We start from the raw sequence: 12,430 nt of genomic DNA, 5'->3' as shown, positions 1-12,430 counted from the left end.
AAGTCGTACTGCTTAATAAGCCCAATCCGAAGTATTTTTGTCATGGATACCGGTTCATCTCTCCCTAAACTAGGTTGGGACATTGACGCCATTCTAAAAACGTTTACTTCCTCCGTTCTTAAATAAACTCCTACTATGCTCGGACACACATATTATCTTCATTTAGATAACCAATAACCATATTACGTAAGGATTCCTAATTACCCATCAAATTATTACAAACTCTGTCTTGAATTTATTTCATAGTTGAAGAGATAGGTGAGTAAAGTAGTAGTTTAACACTTAAGCCTAAATATCTTGGGCCTTCCCATGTATTCTGGATCATAAAGGCAACTTAACACCCTAAACTACAAAAATATGCTCAAGCCTGTTACTCTGGTTCCCTACAGATACATCATACATGCTACCCAACAAAGATCTCTCGTTCTAAATGGTACAAAGTTGGAAAATGTGAACCATTGAACTGAGTTGCTAACGATCTCTAATTATCGCAACAGCTCAGACATATCATCGCATGTTGCCTTCACGCAAGACATCAATCATATTGTAAATCCGTTTTGTAGCCTTGGATTGAACCTGTACAAACCGCGGTGTTAGTCCTCATGGGTTTATGCAACATCAATATTACAGCAAAAATATAAAGAAAATCAAGTTCAGCAACCTATTTTGATGCGCCAGAAAACTGTGTTTTGAAAGTAGGATTTCACTCTAAATTTCTTTAAATTGATATGCCAATACAATAAGTTCTTGATTTCAGAATTTCATACTAACAACTATGTTACTCGGAATTGATACAAACTAGCAATCAATCCAGCAACCATATAATACTCCATAACATCCCGGGTACCATACTTGCACTGAAAAACAGGTACACTATGTCGCTTACCTCATATAGCATACTAAAAAAACTCATTCTGCAGCTCTTGGAGCCAAGTTCCAAACTAGTAACTGATCCCCACCTCCACATTGCATAATTTAACAATAATTGTTACATATTAACTCCTTAACCAATCTTCCCAGTCCTTAGGGAGGAGGAAAAAATCCTCAAATTCAAGATATAAATTACAAGGTAGGCATGACAGTATGAGATAGGCCAAGAATGAGCATTTCATTACGAGAGAAATTTCCTTTCCACAACATGCACCATCATATTTTGATAATAATTTGAAATCAAATCACCACAATGTCCATTAATTTAACATCATAAAGAGTGAAGAAAAATGAAACATTTGAACAAAAGAAGCCATTTACCTTCTTTGCCAGGAAAAGTGCAGCATCGACAGTACCCTCAGCATATATAGACCTTCCACACACATTATGCTGAAACTCAAATGATACCCTAAAGGAGAAACCAAAAAGCGCTAAACTCTTTAGTAGGAATAGATTAAACATAGATCTAAAATAGGTGAGTGTGAAGTGCAGCTTACGTTTGGTCAGGAGACGTTAGGTGGTACATGTGGAATGCATGACCAGAAACATGTTCTTTCGGGACACCAACCATCTCAACTTGCAGCTCAGGATCCCGTATTAGTTGTATCTGATAAGAATACGAGTGAATGATCAGAAGAAGGAAAAAATTCACATTATGATCAAATACAAATGATGATGACAGCAACTCAAATCACACAAGGACAATTAAGGTTCTTTAGATGATGTTCTCTAAGAAAGCTCCAAAGGTATTCTAAAGTTCTAAACACATACATTGCAAATTCGCAATATACAAAATATTATGTTTAGTAAAGCAATAGCCTTACTATGATTTGAAGTTGATGATCATAAGCTGAAGAGTTTTAGAGAAACTTACAAAGAGAAAAGAAAATAAAAGGTTTTCCACAAATTGTCAGTTTAAAATTATCATATACTTCATATTAACAATTTTATGAGCTACACTGTTGCAAGGTGCACAGGACTAGCATCAGGAAAATGCAGGCTCAGAAAGCATTCAGAACCAATCTCTCTTCTTGTGTTCCTATCTAACAAAGAAGCATGGAGTTTTAAAGCTTAAGGTAGTAAACTACAGTACAAACTTGCTTATCATTCTCCATTTATGTATTCCCAGGTCCAAACGTAAAATTAACAGCTCCATGTCTCCATGCCCAAACCCCCCCCCCCCTACCACACACACACACAATAAAAAAAATTAAAATAAGATAAAGCGTAACACTCCATACATTCATAACAAACTAAAACAGAGATCAGAAAGAAGGTCAAGGTTGAATGAGATTAAATAAGTGAATATATACGCATGTCATAACAAATCCAATAAACCTACAAGAAGAGGTGTAAAAAGTCAAATTCAAGGATAGTAATGTTAATTATCCATGTGAAAGTAATATGATGTTATCAGAAAGATGATTTGGATTTCCCTAACTTGCTGCGGGGATCAAATAGTCATCCAAAGGACTATTGTAAAGTAAATTGGTCAAAATTAAAAAGGGTTCACCAAAGTAATTAACCCGTGTACAAGAGACACCTACCTGATCCATATCAAAGTCCACTCCAAGCTTCTGAAAGCATGAGATAACAGCCTTAGCAGTCCCAGATGCATCCTTTTTGTTGGCTTGATGAGACTCCATGACCTTCAAAACACAAGTTATCAGTCATATCCAATAATTCAGCAGTCAAACCATGCCATCTAACCTATATATATGACTAGGCAACAGCAAAATCAAACTCACAACTGGCAGACAATACTCAACCATATACTTCCTCCGTTTTTTTTATTATTGCACCGTAGGGGTTGGGTACAAATATTTTAGTAGGGGAAAAAAGTAAGAGAGAGAAAGGTAAAAATACAAAATTACCCATGTGATATATTGATAAATTAAAAAGTAAGTGTGAAAAAGCAAGGGTATGTTAGGTATTTGTAGTGTGAACACAAATTATTTTTTTCCTAAAGAGGAAATGGTGCAATATTTGTAAAACTTCCTAAAAAGGCAAGTGGTGCAATAATAAAAGAACGGAGGAAGTATCAGATAACGGATATGAGTCTATGACACTGCTTGAATCAGACTGCTTTAAGATTGGTCAGTATCAACAAAAAACTACATTCATCTTTAAGACTTTAAGTACTCAAAAATATCACAAATGCAAGCACATGATATTGAAATGGAAACTTGCTCCAGACAAACAGTAAATGGAACTTGTCATGAATGCTGAAACCAGCTAATAAAAAAAGTTTTTGTATGCGTCAGAGAGAGCATGAGAGGAAATACCTGAAGAGAATATCCAGAAAAGGCTCCAGGGAATTGTTCCGCCATAATTTCCATGGCTGCAAGAAATGCCACAACCTTAAAAGCCAAGGGTTTAGATATCCAGTGAAGAGAACAACAATAGATATTCTGAAACTGGCTTAGGCTACAGGACTATAAATGAACACCTGCTTTCCCATCTGCGGTGATATGACAGCATAATTTTTTGAGTCCAACACAGTCTTATGGAGTCTCTCCCTATCTCCACCAGTGGTTCCAATCACAAATGGCACCCCAATTTTGCAATACAACTCTGCATTGTCTGCATACCAAGTTATACAAAAATATCATTCAAACTAGAAGGTATTTCCAAGAATCAAAGCTGATTGGATACTTCTCCAACAATATTATTATCATAGAGCCTTCTACATATTAAAAAAAACATTAGCAACTTTGAGTCTAGCTCGAAATTATTCAACAATCAGGCCATAACATTTATGGCACATTTTAAAATGTTTGCAATAGGGTTCTGTCTTTCTGCATCTAGCTTGACCGCTGGCCAACAAAATTGTTGCATATCTATAGAAACAAAAGGGTAGAGAGCTTGGTTTAAAGTTTCACTGGTCAAATCCACGCACGCGCACACACACACACACAGAGAGTATTCAGCAGAAAGGAAGAACTCAATATAGATAGAATGATATGATTAAGCCAAGACATGATAAATATTGAAAACCTAATGATCACACATTGATTATTAAACAAAATAGTCAAATGCAAGATAGCAAAGAAAAAGAAAAAGAAAAAGAAAAAGAAAATTCTTTATTTTGATTGCACATAACTAAAGAGATGAGGTATTGCACATAAGATAATGATTGATGATTGCTCTTCAACAAGGAAGCATCCACATTGAAGGTGTAAACCTGTTATTTTACGGCCAATTATTTACAATGGGGGCTTTTTTAATCTTCTAGTAACATGATAAAGTTCAGATGGTGTCAATTATCAAAGAGTTCACCCCATTCAGCGCTTTTAAGAGAAAAGAAACCGAATTATAAGTTACCAATTTTCACATGTTCTGCCTACCATTTACTGCACTTGGCACAGTATAGTCTACCACAATCAGCTCAGGATATTCATCATAGACAGAAGCAAGGATATCTTCTCTTTCTGAAGGACTGTAGACCTGAATTTCTTTACCCCCCACTTGGACAAGCTGCCCACTTTCTTCCTGAGCACCAAATGATACAGGAACAATATGAAGTCCAGCATTAGCTGCTGCTTCAATAACTGCCTTTCCCATTTTCCCCATGCAACTATTGACCTACAATCAAAAAATCACATAGAACAAAGATTCTAAGAAAATATATCTGCCTAACACATGATTTTGTTACAGCCATGATATTCACATAAAAATGAAATGCCATCTCTAAAAACAACAAAATAATAGCAGAGCAATGACTATATAATTCTATCAACTTCCGTCGAATGAAAAACAATTAAAGATAGCTATCTTAGATTTCTTTAAGTAGCTCCAAGAATATAATCAATAGCTGACCACATTGTTATAGGTACTTCTGCATCTAAGCATTATTATTATATTTTTCTAGACGTTAACATTGATGTTTTATAATTCATCAAGACATTAAATTGATGCTAAGCTTTGGAAATCTAGGAATTAGAGCATGCCATAATCCACATGTTATAATTTCAAAAAGCCATTCTCTATAGCCAGTCCCACTACCCATGTTAAAAGAAAAAGAAAAAAATTAATTGTGTGGTAAAGCCGTAAAGTTGAAGATTCTGCCCCCATGTCTCTTGAACTCTATACATCCCCCCATTGCAGTCTTATGGACTCGTATCTAAATATTAACACCTAAACACACTGATACAAAAAGGTATCCCTCTCTCCCCTTCCTTATGTCATTTGAAAAGCACTGAGAACTCCCTGAATATAGCCAGTTCCAATCTCAGCATCCACACTCATTCACCATCCTCTCATATTTTATCAGAGCACAAATGTAAGTTACAATCACGAGGAAGTAACAGACACATACAAGTGACAATCACGATAACATTTCAACATTGAGTTGCGACAACTTTTCATTCATCTAATTGTTTTGACGGCAGGGTATCACTAGGAATCTAAACAGCAAACATCAGGTTTTATATCCATTGTAAATTAGGATACTTAACGCGTTAGCTACAACACTGCACGGGTCGATACGCACAGCGCCTAGTATCCATCGTTTACGGCTAGAACTACTGGGGTATCTAATCCCATTCGCTCCCCAGTAGAATTTTCGATTTTAGGGAAATTACTGTCGTTCGTGTACTACCATTCTACAAATGAGATAAATGTGTTATAATTCAAGTCTTGATAAATTGAAATAAGCACCTATCCATAACAATTGATGGTTTATACAGCTAAGTAAAACTCATACACTCCTTCCATCCTCAAAACATAGGCCAAGTATACATTTCCGGGGCTCGAAAATCAGTAATTTCAACAGTTTCTCAGGAAATTATATCAAATTACAAAACGAACCCACTTTAGCAATTTAACATGAAAGCGATTACAAGAATTACAAATTAAATATACCAATTGAACATGATAGCAAGTACAAGAATTACAAATTAAACATCAATTAATTAAGAAAAAAGTAGAGGGTTTATACCATAAGGGGCAATCCAATATCTTTGGACTTGATAGAAAGATTTTCAACATTTGGAGCAGGGCTACTTGACATTGCTGCTGAAACAAACAAACTACGCCCATTTTCATACCCATAATTTCTAAATTTATTCCCAGGAAATCCCACAAATTTGCATTGTGAAGAAATGCTCAAATTCACAGGAACTTTAACTGCAAATGCCATTTATCTTCTAACCTGCAACCAAAAAAAAATTAAAAATGCAATCTTTACTAAGTGAATTTACAGATTATCTACCAATGAAATGAGTTGAAGAAACAAACCCAAGAATAATTTGTGCTTACAACAGTAAAAACGGAAATAGAAAAAAACCTAATTTGGGACAGTGCAGCCGTGCAGGGAGAAAGCCAGAGACTAGTAGCAAATTTTAAGGTTGGCTAATACTCCGTACTTGTTAGCTTAATGTGCCATATAAGATAATTAGCAATTAGCCAAATAAGCATCATTAGCAATTAGCCAATTAAGCATCCGGCTAGGCGGCTAATGGCTAGGTTCACTAATCTGGTCCAACATAATACGAGTAGAAGAATATGGAAGACTTTACGTTAAATTCTCGGTTCATTTCGAAATAGCAAGTAATTTTCTTTAATTTTATTAGGACTTGTGAAATATTAAAATTGATTGTAACTAATTGGAAAAGTATTAAAATTGATTGAGTAATTAAAACTTGTTAGATTTGATATGGAATGAACTAGAAAGGAGCGATTAGAAGAGTTTACGTTTGCTTAATAATCTTGTATTAGTTGAAGGCATATTAATTAGGGTTATTAGTGGGCAGGTCAAATTAAATAAGAGAGTTACATGTCCCCCTTTGGGATGGATAGAGGTTTGGCGGTTGATTTCCTACCCACCTAATTAAGAGAATTATGACAATATTATATGAATGTATGAAAGTATTATAAGAATGTATGACAATGACACGTATGTCCAATTAGGGTATGTTCATGAATTGAACTGAACTGAAATGAATAGTTTATGAGAGAAGGAAATTATAAGCTAAACTGAAATTAAGCTGAAGTGAACATGCCTATAGTTGTTAGAGTGCTTGGGAGATTTGTGATAATATTTTAAATTTGTTTGGTTAAAAAATTTAGAAATTAGTGAGTACGGGACATATGTAGTCATGTACCTATTGATAAGTGTATGTAATTGACTAATTGTGTATTTCAATGAAAATAATGAAAAAATTGTACCCATTAAAAGTGAGAAAATATACGAGTAGTAAGATTAAATCAAATCAGACCTTCAAATACAATACCCATTGAAGCGCACTCCACATTCTTCACTGAGGTGGCTTCTGATATTTATATCTTCCATTGAAGTAGCTTCTGAGGTAAGATGTTTTTCTTTTTGTAATCATCGAATTTCAATTACACAATCGTCAATTTAATTCTTAGTACACAATTTAGGGTTCTTCTTAATTTGGTAATAGAATTATGGTTTATCTTTATAATTATTAATTCTAGGATTTTATAATTACTAATTGAGAAGAAAATTATGAGTTTTATTTGAAATTTGGATTCAATACATTGCATAACCCTTTAAGGTAAAGATCAAAATTTGGATACAATACATTGCATTCCCCTCTCCGGTAGAGGTAGATGGATGAATTGTTGGTTTTTAATTTCTATTATTAATATCCGCCATTGTTGCATAGTTGTTTGAACTGATGGTAAACCGAAAGCAGGTGCGCTTGATTTATTTTGAAAGGAAATGGAAGAAAATAGGATGCATTCATGTTCTGAGGGGAAAGAAGTTATCTTAGCAGAATTTATGCATGGAGGATGGCAGTCTGAATTTTATGTGATGGACTTGAAAGCAGAGAAAATTCGAAAAACTCCTATTGCCACACTGTTGAACGAAATTGGATTAGGTAGTGCAGTCCGTTTGGGACCTTTGATCTATAATTTTGGTGGTGATACCAAAGCAGATTATGATTTTTTCCGTGGCTCAGACCACCACATCCACCTGGGTGCATCTGCTTTATTCTTGACCAAATCACATGCACTTTCACTGCTTAATCAGTGCGACGATGAGGATGAGTGTGATCCTTCTGGATCAAAGTCCGAGTCCATTAGATGGATGAGTGCCCCTGTCATGAAGCACCGCCGGATGGCTCTGTCTTGCGCTTCTCTTGGGGTAAAATATATGCTTTGGGAGGTTCAGAGACAGAGTTGTGTATCGGCGAGGAGTTTACTCCTGATGCTGGGGAGTGGAAGCCCTTGCCCCAACCACCTACTGATCTTCCTGTGGAGCGTTTCTGCGTCTCTTCTCCTGTGATTCCTGATGAAAACAATCAACGTCTTCTCGTGCATTTCGATAATGCTCGTGCTCTTTATGCTTATTACCCTGCCACTGAAACATGGGATTGCCTTGCTCATAATTTCTTTACCTGGTGGCCTGCTAGAGCTTTAGCTGATGGTGTCCTGTATTCCCATACCGGGAATGGGACTATGCTGTCGCGTGACTGCATTACTGCCTATGATATATTGACCAAGTCATGGTTGAAAGTTGTGTATTCTGCTTATTTTCCTGTCAATATTTGTGTCTTTGAGTTCACAGACATGCTTCATTTGGGCAAGGATATGTTTTGCTTGGCCACTGCCTAGTGCCTACCCCTTTTCTGTGGAAGGTAAGGCTTCCAAAGGTAAGGCTTTCAGAGTTAAGGGCACTACTCCTACTGAGGTGCTTGTCACTCCTGTTGCTGTCAACTGCTTTTCCTTGAAAACGCACATGGAGCCTATCCGTTTCTTAGTGCTTTAGGTAATTCTTACTTATACCACATTTTGTTTTAGCTCTAAAGGTTGATCAATTAAGTGTTACCATTCTTTGTAGAGTCTTGTTTTAATATGGTTTCAACAAGTATAAACTACTGTTAGGTGTAGCTCCATTAGACGCATGCAAAATAGTTCCAACCCACTTCACTTAAAATTTAGCTTCACAGGCTGTGGACTCAAAACCAAACCCGACATAATCCAAACCCTTAAAAACATGAATGCACATCTCTAAATTTAATGATGATTGTGGTAGTAATAGTGTTACCTGTGATCAACTTCTTTTGGTTGGATATGTAAAAATACAACCCATCCTTTTTATAATAAAGTAAATGTTATTGTATGCAGGGCTTGGGTTGCTGAAATATCTATATATATCCGAGGGCTGTCGTCTTGGCTGTTCTTTACCTTTGCCTCTGAGCTATAATATGCATTGCCATAGTAATGCAACCCCTGGTTGTTTCTGTAAGCGGCTTAGTTATCCCTGTTTGATATACTATTAATTTATTATAGTGTATTTATTTAAGGACTTCAGATCTCTGTTTGATATACTATTAATTAATTAATGTGTTTTTATTTAAAGACTTCAGAGTACACCAAAGCTTAGTTAATTCTTTTTGCCTCTATTCTTGTTTCTTTTTATCCTCTATTAATGTTGAATGGGTTTATCATACCATAGGTTGTAAGTCTTGTAACACCATAGGTTGTTACTTATTAGGTACTCCCCTTATCCCTTTTTTTTGCCTCATTGTCAATATTTGGGCCAATATTAAAAACAACAATATCATACGTGCTACTTTATTCCAATATCAACCACAAACTACCAAATCATCCTTGTTCTCCATTTTCACACACAAGAAGAATCGATGCACTGTCATGAACAAGTGAACAACAACACTGCACCACCCATGGTACTTTTACTAGCCGTTACAAAAAGTGGTAGCTTTGTGGTGGTGATTTGTGACAGAGTGAAGTTTGGGAGGAGTTTAGGGTTCCCGGCAATGGTGGAGAAATTGCAGTGAGTATGTAGGATAGCAAGAGGGGGGTATTCTGATTTTCAAATTAATCCTTAAAATTTTTATTTATGGAAAGCCAATAATTATGAGACATGTGGCTAAATGACTTGTTTAACCAGTTTTATCCGGTCATAGTTCAATAGAAGAAGATGTCTTGTATAGTTTGGATTATTATAGAGTAACCTTGAGTAAGAGCTTAATATTGGAATTTAGAAGAATGACCATAATTTAAATTATTCATGTGATTTTTTTTGGAAAAATTCACATAAATAATCCAAACTATGAGAGGTCTTCTCATATTAATCCAAACTATGAGTTATTATTGTATAATCTAAACTTTAATTTGAGTCTTCTTTTATTACTCCATTAAGACTGATTACCGATTATGCAAGTAAATAGAAGATGTAGTGCTCAACTCCCTCCAAAAATGATTTACTTCTACATTAAAAAAAAAAAAAAAACAAAAAACAATAAAAAAAAAAAAAGAAAAGAAAAGTAAAAACAAAAACAATTAATAACCTATACTTGCCCCACTACCCCACCGTACAATGTAAAAAACCCCCCAAAAAATCAAGTTCTTCCATTTCACAATTTTTTGTTCATTCTTCACGCACAACGAAGAACAAATTTTCAATTTCATGGTCTACAATTATGCTTTTTAAAGGTTAGTTTGCACTTTCAATTTTTCCTTTTTTTTTTTTTAAGTTATTTGTTGAAATTGAGTTGTAAGTTGCTTAAGGTTGATTTTATCTTATTTTTAATTTGCAGGGGTTTGTATTGGTTGATTACGAGTTACTTTGATTCGTTTATTACCTAAATTTCCATATAATTGAGTTTTATTTTTTGTTTAATTTGGTTTGACAATTATTGAGTAGAACATGGACATTGTGGTGACTTTGAAAATGTGGTGTACTGTGGTGGTTCATTCAAGAAGGATAATGGGGTATTGCAATATTTTAGGGGTGAATGCAGGACCTTTGAACTTGACTCTTATCAATTATGTTTGGAGTTTGCTAAAAGTTGTGGTGGGGAATCAAAAATTTGAGACAATCTACTACCTAATTTCCAGGATTGATGGCTTAGAAAAAGGATTAAGGAGGGTTGATGGCTTAGAAAAAGGATTAAGGAGGGTTTACAGTGATGATGAAGTCAGGGAGATGAGTAAGATAGCTGTGAGGGATAAATGTGTGGAGTGCTATGTAGTATATGAGAAAGATGAGCTTGTAGAATCATTATCTCCGAGAAACAGAGTTAGTAAGGGAAAACCATGCACCCCTAGAAGAAATAAAAATGTGATTGAAACAATATGTGATACTTTGTTCTCAAAAGATGACATAGAGTAAACAAGATACTTGGTACTTTTTTTTTTATTTTTCCTTAATCAACTTAATTTCATCATATGCTACATAATACAACCAATATGTTTTTTCATAAACAAAATTAAGTTGCGTAAAAAAAAAAAAACACAAATAGTTGTTTAAAAGTAGTACATCACAACAAATAGAAAATGAAAGTATTAATATACAGCAAGAGCAAAATCAGTAAGAGTAACTAACAAATTTTTTCAAAAAACATAAAAATAAAAATAAAATTAACTAGCAATTATATTAAAAAAAATATAAATAACATGTTATAATAGGTTAAACAAGTAAATGGAGTAATAAAAGAAGACTCACATTAAAGTTTAGATTATACAATAATAACTCATAGTTGGGATTAATACGAGAATTGATGGTTTGCTATTAAAGGGTAGTTGTACAGTACAAAGATATTGCACAATTCCATTTATGTCCTACGGAGTTTGCTGCTTCTTACTTTTTTTTTTTTTTTTTTTTTTTTTTTTTTTGGGCTTACGTTGGTGACTTTTTGTAGGTTAGAGTTTATCTACCAAACATGTCCTACTAATATGAAGTGATAAACTACATTTTTTTTTTGGAAGTATTCTCCTTTATATTACATGGATAGTTATTATATACTCCCTTCATTTTTAAATACTTGTTCCATTTCTATTTTTTACACTATTTATTTGTCCTACTTTGACTAATGTTTGTGATTTATACATAAGAAAAAATATAGTCTTGTGGGTACTTGTTGGAATTGTCTCAATGAATAGATTATTAATTTTTAATTGTTAGAATTTATACTTATTGATTATTAAACATATAATTGATCAAAAATTAGCATCGGCATACGTGCCCAAGAGAAATGGAGCAAGTAATTAAAAACAGAGGGAGTATATAGACATTATAGGTATAACCGTATAGACTATAGGACACCTTTATATACACTATATATTACTTCATCCGTTTTACAAAATCTTTCTATTTACGTATTTCGATCGTAATTTTTTGATAACTTGGTACACATATCGATGTAAAATGTTGACCAATAATATATTTAATTATTAATAAGTATAAATTACATATTACTCATTACACTTTTCGTATTTTAATAAGTTTACACTTATCAAATGCGGACGTGTTTCAATAAGTATTACATTATTTTAGCAAAAAATTTACACTTTAATAATATATATATCTCTCTTATCATGGTTCTCCCTCAAACTCAATATATATTTTTTTTTATTCTTTTTTTTCCCCTCACATTCGTTACTTTTCAATAAACTATTAAACCTACTATCTTTCTTGTACAATTTTTTTAATACTCTAACTATCCCACTTACCTCTTATTTTATTTGAGTTAATAAAAGTGTCTAAAATTTTGTGCTGGCCAAA

General features: G+C 34.0%; 2 protein-coding genes across 6 annotated transcripts; one reads left to right on the top strand and one right to left on the bottom strand.

Moving 5' to 3' along the window:
- Window positions 1–210: 210 nt before the first annotated feature.
- LOC110729025 (4-hydroxy-tetrahydrodipicolinate reductase 2, chloroplastic-like) lies at window positions 211–6,319 on the bottom strand. Of its 4 annotated transcripts, none has more exons than XM_021908726.1 (9): window positions 6,218–6,319; window positions 5,870–6,082; window positions 4,278–4,515; window positions 3,380–3,513; window positions 3,216–3,290; window positions 2,478–2,579; window positions 1,428–1,537; window positions 1,252–1,339; window positions 508–576 (listed from the first exon to the last, which is right to left on the bottom strand). In XM_021908726.1, the coding sequence occupies exons 2-9, from the start codon at window positions 6,068–6,070 to the stop codon at window positions 508–510; spliced, it is 1,017 nt and encodes a 338-aa protein (XP_021764418.1). In that variant the 5' UTR covers window positions 6,071–6,082; window positions 6,218–6,319. The 4 variants fall into 4 exon arrangements, with proteins under 4 accessions (XP_021764415.1, XP_021764418.1, XP_021764416.1 ...); XM_021908724.1 differs by having other exon boundaries at window positions 6,169–6,310; XM_021908725.1 differs by having other exon boundaries at window positions 6,190–6,295.
- A 773-nt stretch (window positions 6,320–7,092) lies between these two features.
- On the top strand, window positions 7,093–11,483 carry LOC110729024. Of its 2 annotated transcripts, XM_021908722.1 has the most exons (3): window positions 7,093–7,238; window positions 7,593–8,668; window positions 9,028–11,483. In XM_021908722.1, exon 2 carries the CDS (start codon window positions 7,984–7,986, stop codon window positions 8,512–8,514), a length of 531 nt encoding a protein of 176 aa, XP_021764414.1. In that variant the 5' UTR covers window positions 7,093–7,238; window positions 7,593–7,983; the 3' UTR covers window positions 8,515–8,668; window positions 9,028–11,483. The 2 variants fall into 2 exon arrangements, with proteins under 2 accessions (XP_021764414.1, XP_021764413.1); XM_021908721.1 differs by having other exon boundaries at window positions 7,593–11,483.
- Window positions 11,484–12,430: the final 947 nt, after the last annotated feature.

The sequence above is a fragment of the Chenopodium quinoa genome, unplaced genomic scaffold (genome assembly GCF_001683475.1).
Source record: "Chenopodium quinoa cultivar QQ74 unplaced genomic scaffold, ASM168347v1, whole genome shotgun sequence".
NCBI classification, from domain to species: Eukaryota; Viridiplantae; Streptophyta; class Magnoliopsida; order Caryophyllales; family Amaranthaceae; genus Chenopodium; species Chenopodium quinoa.
This window is presented reverse-complemented; position numbering and strand designations above follow the sequence as displayed.